Raw genomic sequence first — 18,496 nt, 5'->3', positions numbered from 1 at the left:
TTTAACTATAAAATGGATAAAACGTGTCCTTACGTGCAGATTTTTGTATTTTGTTTCCAAAACTAATCCCAAAATCCCAAATATAATTCATCCATGCAATATAGGTTTAACAAAAATTATATCCTTGTATTTTTATTTATTTGAAAGATCAGAAAATAAAAAATTCTTGTCATAAAATTGTACCATTTCTGTTTCCCAGTATAGCAAATGTAATTAGGAAATTTAGGATTTAATTAAATTATTCAAAGAATTGTGCATTTTATTCATAATTAATAAAGGGTGTTCTAACTTCCTAAACCCAGCGCTAATAACTTATTTTTACATCATTTTATAATTTGCTAAGATTATCTTAATCTTTTGTTTGTGGTAGTCACAAACCATTTCCTGTTAGAAAATTACAACTTTATTTTATTTTTTAATCTTATTTATATATTTATGTTTGTTAGGTATTGGTCTTCAATGGGTAACCTGGTGAAATCACTGGTTAATTCAATAGCGAGTATAAACGCCCTTCTTGTCCTTCTAATGCTCTTTATATTTATATTTGCTCTGCTCGGCATGCAAATATTTGGCGCCAAATTTAAACCAGACGAGTCACGCAGCACTTTCGACTCGTTTTATCAATCCTGCCTTACAGTCTTCCAGGTTAGACCAGCGTTTGTTAACGATGCATGCATCGCTTTATATGCTCGAGCTTTGCGGTGTCAGGCTGCTTGCCGCTTAATAACTTAACACTATCTGAATGTGAACAGGCGGTAACAGATCAGCTGTTCAGCAAGTTTTGGGTTTGGTTTGGTTTGGTTTGGTTTGCACAGAATATACTAATACACTAACGAAAATTGTTTCAGGTGCAGAATTTTGATTTTTTCTTGCTTTATGACTCATCATTAACTTTTATTCTCCTTTCTATATTTATTCCAGCAGAAAGTACATTTATACTTTAACTACCGTTTACAAGCTTGAATAAGTTTATACTGCATGAATTTGCAAGTTTTGCCACATACAGACCTAATCCTCTAAAGTATTCAAAACAAACTTGTCATCCATGCATATATTAACCAAATGCTCAGATAATTTTACTTAAAAACGGGTTGAAATACTTTTTAGTTAGCTGGGGCCTTTGACCTTAAACATTTATTAAACAATTCATAAAAAAAAAATTAAGATATTTGCAGAAAATTTATCAACTTCTAGCAAGGATATTAAATAAGTACTTCATATCCTATCCACATATATGCCTAAAAACATTCATACCTAATATTGGTTAGGTTACAATTCTATGAATATAGCTATATAACTAGGTTACAATTCTATGAATATAGCTATATAACTAGGTAACAATTTATCTGTTTTTAGCAAAGTTTATGTTCCCTTAGGTACTGGAGATCTCTTCAGAATCTGCTGGGCTCCCTTATAAATTCAATTGAAGCTATAGGGACGTTAACAGTTTTAAAGAATAGTATTTAGATCTTGAAATAGGTCGTCGTATATACCAATAAAATGAAGACGACTTTCTTTTCAAATTTTTATTCAAACAGCAGAAACACTTAAACAGATTTTTCAAAGAGAAGTTGTCAATTGACAGCTTCTCTTTGTTAAACTTCTAAACTTGTAATTTGAAAAATGATTGTTTAGGGATTAAAGCATTAGTAATAAAAAGTTGTTTTTATTGTATTGATATAATCGCCGACCACTATTTTGCATTTTCATTTCGATTTGCAAAAAGTATTTTTACTTTGTATCTTTTAAAGATATCGATTAATTATTATTTTTGACTGAAACCCAAAAGCTAAAAAAATATGGAAAACGTGAATTAATCGATTTATTGCAACATTGTACATTAATACTATATCAACCTTTTTCGTTTTATATTTTTACCCTTAAGCAGTAACCATATGCTTCGTTGTAAGGGAACTTATGAAACTTGTTATAAGAATGATTTTATTATAAAGCATGAGTGCAATTTTAAATTTAACTTCCTACTTACAGCTACAGGGGGGATCGATTAGACTTTTATGGAACCAGCTAACCGCCCACCAGTGGTCGATAGTAAACATATCATAAAGGCACTATGCCAAATTGTAGCTTTGTAAGCTAAACAAAATTTTCCGATTGGCCAAAAAACAACGTCAAAAATGATTACATGGACAAAAAAATTTTAAATTTAAATTTTTGAAAATTTTTTAATAGTTTTTAAAGTGGTTTCCGAAACTCAATTCTGAATAGGTTTTTCAAGAAAAAAACTTGGGATATCACGCTTATTAAATATGTTTACTTAAAGCTGATTTTCAAAAAAGTCTAAGATCGACCACGCCTAACAGTGCTTGTCTCATTTTTCTTTAACTATTTATGTGCTTGAATTAAAACTTTGTGTCCCTGCCAGTTTCTCTCCTGGTACTTCTTTTCCTTTTCCTTGGCATTTTTGCTCTATTGGGAACTCAAGTTTTTGGCGGGAAATTCAAGGAGCGAAAATCCCCGACCTATGGTTACTCGAAACCCCGCGCAAATTTCGATTCATTCAGTGAGAGTTTCTACGCGGTATTCCAGGTAGACTCTACGTTGGGCATGTCCCATAGTTAGGTTGATCATGGGTCAATATTTTTCGATGATTTCTTTCCCGAAAACGAAGAAAAAATGAAATTAAAAAAGTAAAATTATTGACCTTTCAGCTCATGTTCATTTGTTAAATGTAGAGTAGACCGTGGAGTTTTTACTTCCCTTTATCCTCATTCCTTTTCCTGTACCATAGACTTTTCGTTTCTCCCTTTTTTGTTCACTTTTCCTAATTTTGACCCTTCAAAATGTTTTATTTAAACAAACCCTGCATGCCTTTTGTAATATCTCATTTTTCACGGGATTTATTTTTAAATCATAGATTTGAAAGATAGATTTACTCCCATGCACAAACAACAAATTGGATGCCAAATTGATAACGAAAATAAGACAATTATTTGCATGATCATTTGGTAGTAGTACTGCACATTATAGGTTCAGTATAAATTAACCTCTTTAAACTAGGGTTTTCATTCGGAATTCCGTAGGCGAAATTGTGCGGAATTATTCAGAATTAATTGGAATTGCTTAGAATTACCCGCGAATTGTGCGGGATTGCGCAGAATTTATGGGCTCAATATTGTGCGGAAATAAAATCTATTTGCGTTTGAAACCCTACTTTAAACCCTTGCATGTTTTTTAATTATTTTTTTTTTACAGTGATAACCAGAAAACAATAGTATATGAAAACGACATAATAACAATACTTAAGTGTATAATTTGATGTTGATACTTAAAGCTAAAAATTTTACTAGACACTTATTTAACACATAAGATGGGTCTGTTTACATTGCACAATTGCTGTTTTTCATGCTCATTGGAGCTTTTAAAGTTATAACTTGAATCTAATCTTCCTTATTCAGAGTTTTCTATTATCACTGTAGGCCACGCCACTTACTGATTGCTTAACCTTTTGTTCTTTTTTTTGGCATGAAATAATAAAATGAATTATTTTTTTTCTTCATCAAAATGTTCTGAAATATTGGGTTGTTACAAAGTGTGATTGTGTTGTCAAAAGTCTTGTATCTCGAACAAGTTTGAAGTGTTAAACTTGAAGTCCATCAAATGATTGAAATATCATTCAAAACTGTATATTTTTAATACTGGAATAACAATCGTTAGTTCTGTAACTTTTGTAATTGATAAATTTACAAATGTTGTACTACAGGCATAATACAAATGACAAAACTTGGAAAATTCTAACTGAATTGTTTCCTTACTTAATGTTTAATCCTAACTATTAATGTTTATTGCATGCTGAACTTATTTTACACTTTTCTGTATTCTAAATAAAGCCCAAAAAATATTATCATTTAGCAAATTTATTTATTTTAAATCGTATATTAAAAATAAATTTTTTTGGAAATAATAAACTTTCAAACATTCAGTTAAAACATCAAACAAATTCAGATGTTAAAAAGTTACTTATATTTTCAACTATATGACTCGATCGACGGAACGATCTTTACTAGATTTCCAGAAATTCACTAAATGTTCCAAATATTGAATAAATGTTTTGGATATATACCAAATGTTCCAGATATTGATTAAATGTTCCAGACCTTGACTAAATGTTCCAGATATTGACTGGTGAGGACTGGAACGTGGTCATGTATGATGGAATCCAGGCCTATGGTGGAGTAAAGGTATACGGGGATACCCACAAAAGATGAGACTGTAAAGACGACTTGAACCTTTTCTAATATGACGATCCCAAGTTTAAACAAACTCTTCTACCTTGAATGTTGTCGTCAAATAATTTTTGTAAAGAAAGAAAGAATTTTATAGCTGTTGGGAATCATAAATACAAGAAAACAGACAGTATAAATTCCGTACAGTCGTCTCTGTAGTCTCATCCTTTGATGGGTAACTCGCTGTTCGATATGTGTATACAAGAAATCGCGATAAATAAGAGACATATTACAGAGATTTCGAGTTTTTAGTTTTGCGACTTTCAACCTTAAACAATTTTTTTTCAAATTTCTTAAAATATTAAATTAAGTTATTTTTTTTTGATCAATTTTCAAATGCTTTACAATGTATATTCCCTTAAATTTCATAGAAAATTAAGTTTTTTTTTTATTAGCCATTAACAGAAAAATTTAGCAATTTTAATCTTTTTATCTTTGTTTAGAGTTTCGGATACCTCTTTAGTGTTTACTTTATCATCTTATTCATCTGCGGTAACTACATTCTCCTCAACGTTTTCCTTGCCATTGCCGTCGACAATCTGTCAGAACCAGTCGAATCTCAGGTAGATTTGTCAGAACCAGTCGAATCTCACGTAGATTTATGTCGGAACCTGTCAAATCTCAGAAAGATGTCTGTAAGAACCAGTCGAATCTCAGGTAGATTTCTGTCAGAACCAGTCGAATCTCAGGTAGATTTCTGTCAGAACCAGTCGAATCTCACGTAGATTTATGTCGGAACCTGTCAAATCTCAGAAAGATGTCTGTAAGAACCAGTCAAATCCCAGGTAAATTTCTTTCAGAATCAGTCGAATCTAAGGTAGATTTCTGTAGGAACCAGTCGAAGTTTAGGTAGATTTCTGTCAGAATCAGTCGAATCTCGGGTAGATATCTGTTAGACTAAAAACCAGTCGAATCTCGGGTAGAGTTTTTGGAAGAACCAGTCGAATCTCAGGTAGATTTCTGTCAGAACTAGTCGAATTTCGAATCAAACTGAAAGAACCAATTCTCTAGTTTCCAAAACATATTTCACCCTTTTTTATCTGTAGTTCAATCCACATGGTGAAGGATTGAAGAAACTAATCTAATTCTGCTCAAACCAAAAATAAGTAAAATTGTACCAAAATACCAATAAAAGTAATCTGAAAATTTGTTAGTAAAATAAGGAACAGATACGATTTTGAGCTCAATGGTTTTGAAAGCTCAATAAATTATAATAAGATCAGTATTTACTTTTTCATGAGCTTTCTTCTTAACCTGTCTCTGGTTCAGGAGAGGAGTTAAGTAGCAAAAACTTGAATCAAATGATCTCGATTTAAAAAAAAATTTAATAAATTTATGAATAAATCAAAAAGATTGAATTTTTTTTACAAATGTCGCATTGAAACAGGGTTGAACCATGATATAACCCCCATTTTTTATTTTTGGACAGTTTACACCTATAAGTAGAATGTAGCTACAATTTATAAATTATTTAATATGTTTCTGTTTCTAAGGAGGTAGATCACACTATGGATACAAAAGAAGATGTTTCCAAGATAAAAAATGACGAGGATAACGATGTAAAGGTATAAAGGAATTGAGTTTTTGCCACAAGCTCAAATTTTTCTAATCCCCCTATCTTTGCAACTTGACGGTGTAAACCTTTTATATTTTAAACTTAGAATTTATAGTTTAAAATATCCGAGGTCTACAACATCAAGATACAAAGATATAAGGATTAGAAAATCAGAGTTTGTGGCAGAAACTCAATTCCTTTAAACTCTGTGAACTAAACAGAGGTCAAATTTATGCAACATGACTTTGTGACCTCATAGCTTCTTTATTTTTCATTTTACCCACTAATATAAGAAATGCAGACTTATCCGGAATTACATATTATAGAATTTTATAAAATTTCTCTTATTCCCAAAAGCTCTTCAATAAATGAAGAAATATAAGATTTTAATCTTTCGTTCAATTTACTTACTACAACATGTGGAGTTTTTACTCTCGTTTTAACAAATTAAAAAAAAAATATTTACAATGATCAATGATTTGACTTTACATACATTTATCTTTACTTTATAACCTACGGACCAAATTTAAGTAGCAGTTGAAACAAATTTAATTATTTATTTTTTTTAACTCGATATATGGTTTCCAATGTAAATTAAATGGTGTTAGGTATTTTTCCGAGGGTAACTTTCCAAGTGAAAATTTCCCAAGAGGGAATCTCCCAAATTTGCAATTTTCCTAAGGTTAGGTTAGGCCTACTGATGCACCGCAGGCTACCATCAGGACCGAGCGCTGCGGGTTGAATGGGCTAGGGGGCTGAGTGCTAAGGCTGTAACATGCTTAGGGCCAAGCGCTGCTGCTAGGACAGACTTGGGAAGTCGCCAGTTGGGAAAATACCTTTAAGAAAGCATCTAACATTTATTTTTTTACTAAGGAGGAGGAGAAGGAAATAAACTCTAATGAGGAAACTGAAGAAAATCAAAATCTAGAAGGTAATTTACAACTATAGAATAATCTAGAAGGTAATTTTACAACTATAGAATAATCTAGAAGGGAATTTACAACTATAAAATAATCTAGAAGGTGATTTACAACTATAGAATAATCTAGAAGGTAATTTGCAACTATAGAATAATCTAGAAGGTAATTTACAATTATAGAATAATCTAGAAGGTAATTTACAATTATAGAATAATCTAGAAGGTAATTTACAACTATAGAATAATCTAGAAGGTAAGTTACAATTATAGAATAGTGGAAACTATAGATTTTGACAAATATAGATATGGGCATCGTTTTTGAAAAAAACGAACGACGGACGAACGACTTGGATCGTTTAGAGAAATGAAAAACTACCGTTTTTTAAAAACGAACGAAAAATAAACAAAAACGAACGATTTAAAAACGTTAAAACGAATATTCCGATTGTTGAGTTAGAAAACGAACGAAATAGATGGAAAAGAATTAATGTCAGTGTAAGAGCTAACAATAAAAAGATAGAAACTAGCCAACCAGACATAATTATAAAACCCAGTACCAGATAGAAACTAGCCAACTGACATAATTATAAAACCCAGAACCAGATAGAAACTAGCCATCTAGACATAATTATAAATCCCAGAACTAAATAGAAACTAGCCAACTAGACATAATTATACAACACAGAACACCTTTTTCTTAATAATTGTCAATTGTTACCTTAACTGTAAGATTCTATAAATAAGATATTTTTAGGAGAGACTTATAGTGCTGGGTTATGTCAGGTATAAAAATTAATTTCTATCCTTCCTCATGAATACCTACCTGCTACCTATCTACCTACCAAACTTCCTACCTACCTACATATCTACAGCTACCTACCCATCTTCCTACCTACCTACAATCTACAGCTACCTCCCTATCTTCCTACCTAACTACATATCTACAGCTATCTACCTACCTACCTACCTACCTACATATCTACAGCTACCTGCCTATCTTCCTACCTACCTACATATCTACACCTACCTACCTTCCTTCCTACCTACATTCCTTCCTACCTACATATCTTCAGCTACCTACCCATCTTCCTTCCTACCTACCTACCTACCTACCCACCTACTTACCTCTCTACCAACCGACATACCACTCTACATGCCTACCTACCTGCCATAAACCAACCTACCTACCTACCTACCTACCTACCTATCTACCTACCTACCTAACTACCTGCCACCAATTATCCTACCTACTTACCTACCTACCTACCTACCTACCTGCCACCAATCAACCTACCTACCTACCTACCTACCAATAAATCTATCTACCTACCTAGGTTCCAAGTGAGGAAGAATATTATCAGCAAGAGTATACCTACAGTAAAGAGAGGATTAATACCAATATCTCTAGTCCCAGGAAGGAAAGACCAATGCCTACTCAGCTTTCCCTTTTTATATTCTCTCATAATAACAGGTAAGCAGTTACAGGTTGGGTCAGAATACCATGTCGGCATTTTACAACAGAGTGTTCAAGAATACATCATTAACACAGAGCCGGAAATTTAAAATAGTATCGTTGAACGAAACTCCCGAGATTCCTTTTTGGGGTCAATGTATTTGCATAGATTTAAATTAAAGTGACCAGAAAATAAAAAAAAGAATGTAAAGAAACCACATGAAGTAATATTTCTTAGCAAAATATTGGTATCTACAATACTGCCTGACCCAGTCATGAAACCGGGTTTCCAAAACTGGGTTTCATTACGATACTCTGTCTTAAGTTTAGGGCTCAGAATGAACGAGGAACGTTATAGTTACAGAGTCATCGAGAACAATTTAGATGATGATAAAGTAATGAATTGGAACTAAAATGTTTGTTAGGCTCAATAAGTCCAATAAGCATGGAACACAGCAATTGTGCAGTGTAAGCAGACTCATTCCACTTAATTAGTGTATAGCAAAACTGTTTGCTTTGTTACAACATCAAATACACTATTGCTATAAAGTCGTCTTCCTATTCCAGAGTTTTCTGGTTATCACTGTACAGTAAATAAAATAACAAACAAAAAATAAAGAAAAAATAATATTTTCAGGTTAAGAAAGAACTGTCACTGGTTGTGTAACCACTCATATTTTGGGAATGTCGTCTTACTCTGCATAATGGTTTCCAGCTTTATGCTGGCAGCAGAGGATCCATTGGACAGTAACTCAGAGCGAAACAAGGTGACAAACATTTATTTTAAGTTTTTAAAGAAACTGATTGTCTAATCCCCACCCAATTCTTAAAATTGCATGATCCGAGCCGGTACAACATTTACTGTATGTACAATGTGCATTGACTATTGTTAACTATTGATATTTCGAACCTATTTGATCTTACATCTATCATACTTTTAAATATATATAACATCAGGTTGCCAAGGTATAAAGATTAGAAAATTATAGTTTTCGTTTAGTTTAGTTCTAGTTCCTTTCTTCATATCTTTTTACTTGCCTATACTTGTATAAGGAGAATTTACTCTCGATTAAATATGATTACAAAGAATTATGACATCATTTTGTCTCATTATTTGGTAATCTGAAAAGCATAATATCATATATTATGTTTGTTCTTTTCCATTAAATCCAAATCTTAAACTTTAATATATTTATCCTAAAAATGTAAAAATGCTAAATAACAATCCGTCGTGCCAAAAAAAAAAGTAATTAGACAACAAAATGTCTACTGTTTTCCGTTTCCCTCGGTATTGTACATTCTTTTTAGATATTGAATTATTTTGACTACTTTTTCACCACAATCTTCACTATTGAGTGTACTCTGAAGATTATTGCATACGGGTTCGTGTTACACAAGGGTAGCTTCTGCAGGTAACATCTCACTAAATACAGGGTGTCCCACCAAACATGACAGTTGGCGAATAGTTAAGAATGTCTTCTTCCATAGTTTTTTATACCAAAAAGAAAAAAAAAATATTATATGGCAGCCAAATAATAGTTAAATTGATTTCATACAGTGAAACCCTTAATAATGAATACATCGAAAGAATTCATCAAATGTCGTATTCTTCACTTTCTGAAAATGGAATGTTGCAGATATTTAGTTTTTTAATTAAATGATTAAATGGAACTATTTAAAACTGTTCCCGCATATTCATGGCTATTTATTTATTTTCGCAAATACTGAAATTTACGTAATAAGTATAAAACTCATTGAAAAATTGTCAAGACGACATTTGATAAATTCTTCCGATGTATTTGTTATTAAGGGTTTCACTGTAGTAAAATAAAATTGAGTAAAAGATTTTTTAATAAACTGCAAAAAGTCTTTAATATCTTCTACAGTATATGGAAGAAGACATTCAAAACTTTTCACCAACTGTCATTGTGTCGCAGGACACATGTCTCCACGAAACTTAAATACTATTGTTTTAAATTCTCCTATGGTGATTTTTGAAAAAAAATATGATTTTTGAAGATTGGTAAATAATAAAACATCCTACTGTTGGGAGGATTTCAAAATTATCTAAAATCCTCGTGTTTAGCATACTTCTCATTTTTCAATGCCTTTTGGGTACGTATGACAAGCTTGAAATACAAAATCAAGCATTGTTCAGGGGTTAACGATAATGTTTGCACCACCTTTTAAATCCATGAAAGTTTTCGGAAACCCTGTTTAGCCCAAATGCAAATTTTTTTAGTGTGAAATTTCATTATTTTAACGCTATTGTCTTTTTAACATATAATTTGTATTTGAATAAAGTAATTTCCACGAAAAAAGTTTTGGTTTTACAATTGTTTGGTTTTAGGCGTGGTACTTATTTTTAATGCTTTCGAATTTCTATAGCGTTAAGCTAATTATGATAAAAATCCCCGAAAGGGATTCCAGAATCCGACACTACTTAGGCTACTTTTATCCTATTTACACAATATCGATTTTTTGAAAGGGTTAATTTTCTTTTGGGTTTCAGTTAATTGAAGAATTTCATCACCAAACATAAATTTATTATTCAGTATCGTTAATTAACTTCGGGCCAATTACTCAAAACAACCAACCCTGGTTAGGCGGGTCCAAACTGCATAGTAAATTGTGATTGCTTATTTGTAATATTTCATGCTTTGTAGTTGAATGAATATATGAATGAATGAATTTAGGAACGGGTTTAACCTTCTTGACCTATTGGTGGTAGCAGTCAGCCTTATTTCCTTTGTTTTCAGGTAGGGAACTCTCAAACACTATTTTGGCACATTTTGGAAAGGAATCAAGTCTTTGCCACACACTTAAATTTTCAAATCCTTATATCTTTGCCACCTGATGGAGTAGACCTTTTTTAAAATTGGATATTTGAAATATGGAATATTTTGGGTCCACAACATTTAGTTACAAAGATAAAGGGATTTGAAAATCATTGTTTGTGGTAAAGACACAAAACCTTTACACAACTAACTTAAATATTAATTCACTTGTGGAGAATTGACACAATAATGACACAATTTTCAATGTTTTAATTTATTCAGATAATCAAAATTTTGATTATCTCGTGCAAGGTTACATCATAGCTTGGCAATTTTTGCACAATTTTGGATTTTCAAACTTACGACTTTAGCACAAATTTTTATTTTCAAAAGATTTTTTTTTGGTACACCAATGGCCCAAAAAAAACATGATCATAATAAAACCTGAAAATAAATCTGACTACATGATAACCAGAAATCTCTGGAATAGGAAGACGACTTTTAGAATTAAGTTATAACTTTTAAAAAGTCCTATGAGTATAAGAAACAGCACTTGTGCAGTTTGTATTGTGTAAACACAACATTTCACAAACATACAGTGGTTTCAAAAGTGTCTAGTAAAAATACTTGCTTTGTAACAACATTAAATACACTTCAGTATTGCTATAATGTCATCTCCTTATTCCATTTATTTTGGTTATTACTGAATACTTAACTTAACATCTATCCTTTAGATATATAATTAACATTTAACCTCTATTTAACCCACTACTATAGTTTTAGAACCTTACAACTTTAAGTCAGGATTTTTAAAGGGAGTGCTAGCGAAAAAATGAAGGGGGGTCTAGGCTTTCGGGGAAAAATAAGCGCTTTTGATCGCTACTTATCTTACTTCTATCTGTTGCGTCTATAAGGAGAAAATTATTAAAAACTACTCATACCGAAGAACTTAGCGTCCATACAAATTCAAAAAGTTGAAACATTCAACTCGGACCGTAAGAAATTGAATTTAATTCCAAACAAATCATTCAGATATTATATAACTAATAATTATCGATAATTTTTCGACGCATTCGCATATAGTTGATATTTCATCATATTTTTATTTTTTTTTTGTGATCTGATAGTTACTTTTGAAAACATTTATCTTGTTTCGAGGATTTTTGATAATTAAGACGACATTTTCATATTTTCCAAAAAATGTTCAAAAATCCAGCGCCAGTGAAATATTATTTTTTAAAAAATCAAAAAAAAATAGTAAATTATAACTATATACGAATGCGTCGAAAAATAATTGATGACTATTGTTTGTAATATCTGAACTATTTGTTTGGAATTAAATTGATTATCTTACGATTCGAGTTGAATGTTGCAACCTCCTGAATTTGTATTGACGCTACGTTCTTCAGCATGAGTCGTTTTTAACAATTTTCTCATTATAGACGAACAGATAGAAGTAAGATTAATAGCGATCAAAAGCGCTTATTTTTGTCGTAAGCCTATATACCCTTTCACTTTCCGCGAACACTCCCTATAAGACGAATAAAAAAGTCCTGTCTCAATATTTCCTATTTATCCCAAATAATGCTTATAGGTACCAAAGTCCTTCAATACTAACATATTTGATTGAAATTCGGAAATAATTGTTGCTTATATACAATAATAGTGGGAGTGCCCGGCGTTACACGGAATTATATTAGCAGTCATAGTAACTCCCGCCGTTTACATGCGCTTGGCATTAAGCCATGATTTCAGCTGAGTGTCTGGAGTTTCAATGGAGAATTTTAGAAAATTTCAGGAGTTGAATCACAGCATATAGCATCCCACCTCTAAAAATAATAAAAAAGTATTTTGAAGCTCGCTGTATTAGTTATAATCAGAATTTATGAATTTGCACTCAAGTTAATTCCGTTTATAGGAAACCTATATTTAATATTCAATATATTAATATTCAATAGAAATATAAAATATATAGTGTGCATTGTGCAAGTGTGCACCCTCAATTATGATTTTGGTTAGCGGCTCCTATACCATACCTTCATTTAAAATACATTAATTTTACTCTTTTAAGAATTTAAAATGATGTTAAAGCCCAAAGGCTTTTTCACAAATGGCAACTTCCCCAGGGAATTTTCCAAGTGAAAACTTCCCAAGCAGCAACTTCCCAAGGGTATTTTCCAAGTGAAAACTTCCCAACTGTGAAATTTACCAAACGGAAACTTCCTAAGGGTATTTTCCCAAGTGAATACTTTTCAACTGTGCAATTTTTCAAGCAGCAACTTCCCAAGGGTATTTTCCTAAGTCAAAACTTCCCAACTGAACAATTTCCCAAACGGCAACTGCCTAAGTCTGTACTACCCTTAACGCTCGGCCTCCCTAGTCTGTTCTAGACACAGTGCTAGGCCTTATAATATCCTAGCCGCAGCGTCCCCCCCCCACCTATTGGGAAATTGCCACTTGGGAAGTCGCCCTTAGGAAAGTGCCTTTGGGAAAAACTCCTTTAAAATGAAACTCATAAAAGAAGAAAAGTTTTTTGCTTGTATCTAGTTTGGAACTTTAGTATGTACTTGCAAATCTAATCTTCTGCTAGAGGTTTAATTTGTATGTATTATTAGCTATGTTTATCTCCGGACCGCCATTGTTTCGGTTTATTTCCTGTAACATCAAGGGGTCCCTTATATATAAAAAGTCCTGGTTTAAAGTTTACATATTGAGTATAAGCCCTATTTCAGCATGCTAAAAGAGAGTGGAATTGAGACTCTGAGAAAGTGAGTATGCATAAAAACTCATAGTGTAACTTTTTTCTGAAGATATCTGTATGTACTGTTAGCGCCATAGGCAAAACCATATCAAATTTGAAAGGAATAGAGTCTTGGCCACAAACTCTCCTTTTCTAATCCCTATATCTTTGCAATCCATTATCGCAGACCCTATATATTTCGAGCTATTAATCCTGTCTGATCAGATCAAATAATCTAAATTTGAAATATCATAGGTTTACACCCTCCGTTTGCAAAAATATAGGGATTAGAATATTTGGGGCAAAAAAACAATTCCATTTTTAAAATTTTCTTTTTTCGATTTTTTGTCTTTACAGAGAAGACTATAGTTTCTAACGGGAAAATTTTTATTGATAACAAACTGTCAAATGGAAGTTTTGTCTTAAGCATTGAGCGTCATACACTTTCTATGCGATAAAATGTTGTACAGTGTTTTTAGTTTTGTGACTTACTTTTAAGATTTAGTATAAAGTGATTGAAAAAAATCAAAACCAATATATTAAGCTAACTAACTAACTAACTAACAGTTCAAAGTATTTATTTTCAATACTGCATGTTATTTCACAAACCAGTTTAAAAAAAAGATGGTTTAGATTTTCACTTGTAAATGATACAATTTTTCATCTCTAAAGCACAAAAATGCTACTGCAGAAAAGGTTTCAAACATTGGAGATAAAATCTGGATTCAAAAAGTGCAAACTCAAAGATTCAATTTACAAAGTCCATCAGAAAAAGAAGAGAAGGAGATATAGGCATATTGGTTTAAAGGGATTGTATGCATAATGGTTGAAAGGGACTGTAAGCATAATTTCAAGTGACTCTCCATGTTAAGATGGCAATGCCACATTTACCCATGAAACCATTATCTGATCACAAAGATAATGGATCGTTTTCTTGACTCGAAAGTGTTTATTTCTGTGAATTTCTCTATTGGTTTTGTAAGCAAGAAATTCGCAAGTCACTTTTGGCATATAAACCCCATATGAAAATAAACAGTTAAAATAAACGAAAAATGGATATTTATGAATTACTCAGATAAATCTTTAAAGGGTATCGTTGTAAATCGGGCATTGCCATCTTTGCATGGAGGGTCACTTGAATTTACTCTTACAGTTCCTTTAAGTAATATTTTCATTTTCTAAACTTTTGAGTTTGCTACATATTCCTCCACCGTGAACCCCTCCCCACCCCACCTCCTTTATCTGGAGGAGAGATTTAAAGAAATAAAGATGCCCTGTGTTGTTGTTGTGTTATATTGTTGTGAACAGTCTTGTTGTAGAATAGATAATTATATTTTTAAATAAAAAAAGTACTTCATATTAATATTATCACTTTAGAAGCTGTTTTGATACATTTTTGTAGATTTATAATTCTAATATGTATGTAAACCTATACTTCTAGCGAAATTCTAAATATTCTAAATAAAGTATGATTTTTTTATATAAAAGTAACAGTCTGGAATATATTTGAATTTCCCTTGTTTAATTTCAGTCGTCGTCGTAAAGTATGTATATTTCAATACAATGAAGACGACGTTCGATTTCAATATTTAATTTCCAAGCTTTTAAACCGCATGGATACACACAAACATCAAAACAAATAGAAGCTTCTCTTTGATAACTTGCAAACTTGTAATTTGAAAAAAAAGCTTGTTAGAAATCAAAACTTTTATAGAAAAGTCGTCTTCATTGAATTGATATAAACGCCAACCTCTGTAGTATACATAGTTTAGAATAATTTGTTATCTTAACTAGCAGTTTTTTAGTTCAAATAAGGCCATTTCTGTTTGAAAGATAAAGAAAATATTTCTTTTTTAAACATTGTTACAAAAAATGTGTTTAAATTCTGGGGTAATAAAGGTTCACCTCTTGAATAAAAAAAAATGGCTTTGTTTGAATTCTGATAGTTTTGCATGGGTCCTCTTTATAAACAGTTTGTAGTATAGTTAGGTTCTCATTTAATATTGTTTCTACTGAGCTTAAAACTTTAGAATGGTGGATATCGACATTAATGCTTGATCCTCTCTTTTGCTTAATATCGAGACTAACCTAATCTTGTACTCGTATCCTGAAAAGTGTATAAAATTCAACCAATCAGAGGCGCATACATGAAGCCTTTAAATTTAAAATTTTGCGCGTTATTTAAGATTATATACAGAAACGGGAGGGACTCTACTATATCCAAGAAAGAACGGGTTAAAAAGAAAATCAAAAGTGTGTCTATTGGATACTCAGATTAATTAATCGGGATTAAGGATATTTCATTCTAAAGTTTTCAGCTCTGATTATTAATCATTTACATTCTAATTCAAGAAATTGTTCAGAAATCCGAACTTTATGAGAGGTTGAGTTTATTTTATCAATAAAACTTCCGAAATTTCAAAACTGTATTATGACAAGATATTTTTTTAAGCTTTGCAATATCTTTGATTTATCCCTTAAACAAATGAAGAAAAAAATGATAATTTTGAACTGTTTTTGGGTCGTTTTATGTGATTATCTTCTGTCAGGGTTCAATTTGACATAGTGTAACATGTTTTAAATAAACAAATTAGAATGTACTTTACATACACTATGTAAACTTTTGACCTTAAAAGAAAATTTGCGAAAAAAGAGACCCCAAAATCGAAACAAATAAAGGCACATCGTTCTTTTCAAAGTTGATCTCGTATAGATGTACAAAAGTACAGAGATGTCGCACTTTTCACAATATATTGAATTTCATACAAAGTATTTTTTTTAAGTTGTTGACGAACCAAAAGATGTGTAAAGTTAAATAGAACGATTTTTATTAATGTGAACATTATTTTAAAGATATAAACCCTAATCCAAAATAACATTCTTATTCAATGATGTATGGCCCTCTTTTAAAATCCAAACAACATCAATATGTTCAGATAACTGATCAATTCCTTTCGTTTGTGAAATATATTTTAAAAATTTTAATTACAGTTTTATTTAGTAAAAATATTTTTCTATCAATGATCTAAATATATGTTAATAGTGTAATCTATATAAAAACCTAGAAAAAAATCAAATTTATTTTAAGTTCCGGAGCCATATCAGTTGTGAAGATTCTCCGTGTACTCAGAGTCCTTAGGCCCCTAAGAGCCATTAATAGGGCCAAGGGACTAAAACATGTTGTTCAGTGCGTTATAGTTGCTGTAAAAACAATAGGTAAATTTTAATTGAAGATTAAAGTTAAAGGGATTGTACGCAATATTTTAAGTGACCCTGCATGAAGAGAGGACAATGCCCGATTTATAATTTGTTGAGTACAGAGATATGTGTGTGTAAACTTATCGAACCCCGCTTGTCTTCAATTGGACATTCCAGTGTGCGCTTTGTACACTACGAACTCGACACAACGCACACATATCTCTGTACTAGACGAACACGAACAGATGGCAGGTCACTTTAAATTACGATTACAGTCCCTTTAGAGGAAATTTTGATGAAGAGATGATCAGGGTTCAGGTTTTAAAGAAAGTTTTGTTTTTTAGGTTTTTATTACTGTTGTGAGGAAAAGGGATAATTAATTTAAAGATGTTTAATGGAGGGCAGTTTGTAGAGGTCTCTAGGGGATTGACGGCCAGTTTTATCGGTCTCTAGGTGATTGGAGGGCAGTTTATAGAGGTCTGTAGGGAATTAGAGGTCAGTTTATAGAGGTCTGTAGGGAATTGGAGGTCAATTTATAGAGGTCTGTAGGGGATTGGAGGTCAATTTATAGAGGTCTGTAGGGGATTGGAGGTTAGTTTATAGAGGTCTGTTGAGGGATTGGAGGTTAGTTTATAGGGTTCTGTTGGGGGGTTGGAGGGCATTTTATAGAGGTATGTAGGGGATTGTAGGTCAGTTTGTAGAGGTCTGTAGGGTATTGGAGGTCAGTTTATAGAGGTCTGTTGGGGATTGGAGGCCAGAGGTTTTTCTTATCTAATAATTATATATATATTGATAACTCAATATAATTTTTCTTACAGGAAATATTTGCCTTGTAACTGTACTACTAGTTTTCATGTTTGCTGTTATTGGAGTTCAACTGTTTAAGGTAAGCAAATATTTAAGGGAACTTAAAGGGAGTGTTCGCTAAATTTAAAAGAGGGTATAGGCTGATCCCGAATTAAATTGTGGTTTAATAATTTTACTTCTACTTATTTGGGTAAAAATGTTTTAAACACTCTCTTTAATGGAAAAATATTTGTAAAATTTGTTTTTGCTAAAACACATATTGAATCGAATATTGATCTCCTGTTTTCTTTAAAGGGTAAATTCTTCATGTGCACAGACAGATCTAAACTGGTCGAAGGTACCTGTAAGGTCAGTTTAATAAGTTGAATATTTTACCACATTTTGACCAACAGCGGGAGGTTAAGCTACTTAATGTTCCTTGGAAAAATTAAGTAAAATAACCATCGGTGAAGTTTGATCGTGAACAAATTCGCGCATTTATCTCAAGAGACGAAACAATTGAACTAGTTTTTTTAACTTCCCTAGCTGTAAAGTAGTTGTAAAAAGTTAAAACGAATTTCTTCAATAGTAATTTTAGTTTTTGTTTAAACTTAATCCTCCAAAGAAAAAATTTAATTACAATGACTTAAAATATTCACAAACTTTTTTTAATAATTTTTTTTTCAGGGTTCCTTTATTAACTTTATGGACAATGATATCAATCAACCTGTTGTAGAAGAGAGAGTTTGGGAGAGGGAGGACACGATTATTATTATTAATTTTATTATTATTATTATTATTATTATTATTATTATTATTATTAT

At 31.7% G+C, this 18,496-nt stretch overlaps 1 protein-coding gene across 1 annotated transcript in view; it reads left to right on the top strand.

Moving 5' to 3' along the window:
- The window catches only part of LOC111710410 (muscle calcium channel subunit alpha-1), a gene marked incomplete at its 3' end in the record, with an annotated part of 52,706 nt that extends 34,279 nt beyond the window's left edge, over positions 1–18,427 (top strand). Inside the window, 16 exon segments of the mRNA XM_023484491.1 lie at positions 1,377–1,435; positions 2,384–2,547; positions 4,134–4,199; positions 4,688–4,807; positions 5,738–5,809; positions 6,673–6,730; positions 7,473–7,501; positions 8,053–8,189; positions 8,809–8,938; positions 9,480–9,583; positions 10,868–10,930; positions 13,681–13,716; positions 16,777–16,904; positions 17,705–17,772; positions 17,988–18,041; positions 18,360–18,427. Coding sequence (XP_023340259.1) covers positions 1,377–1,435; positions 2,384–2,547; positions 4,134–4,199; positions 4,688–4,807; positions 5,738–5,809; positions 6,673–6,730; positions 7,473–7,501; positions 8,053–8,189; positions 8,809–8,938; positions 9,480–9,583; positions 10,868–10,930; positions 13,681–13,716; positions 16,777–16,904; positions 17,705–17,772; positions 17,988–18,041; positions 18,360–18,427 — 1,356 coding nt within the window.
- Positions 18,428–18,496: the final 69 nt, after the last annotated feature.

This window comes from Eurytemora carolleeae, unplaced genomic scaffold, assembly GCF_000591075.1.
Source record: "Eurytemora carolleeae unplaced genomic scaffold, Eaff_2.0 scaffold1036, whole genome shotgun sequence".
NCBI lineage: Eukaryota > Metazoa > Arthropoda > Copepoda > Calanoida > Temoridae > Eurytemora > Eurytemora carolleeae.
This window is presented reverse-complemented; position numbering and strand designations above follow the sequence as displayed.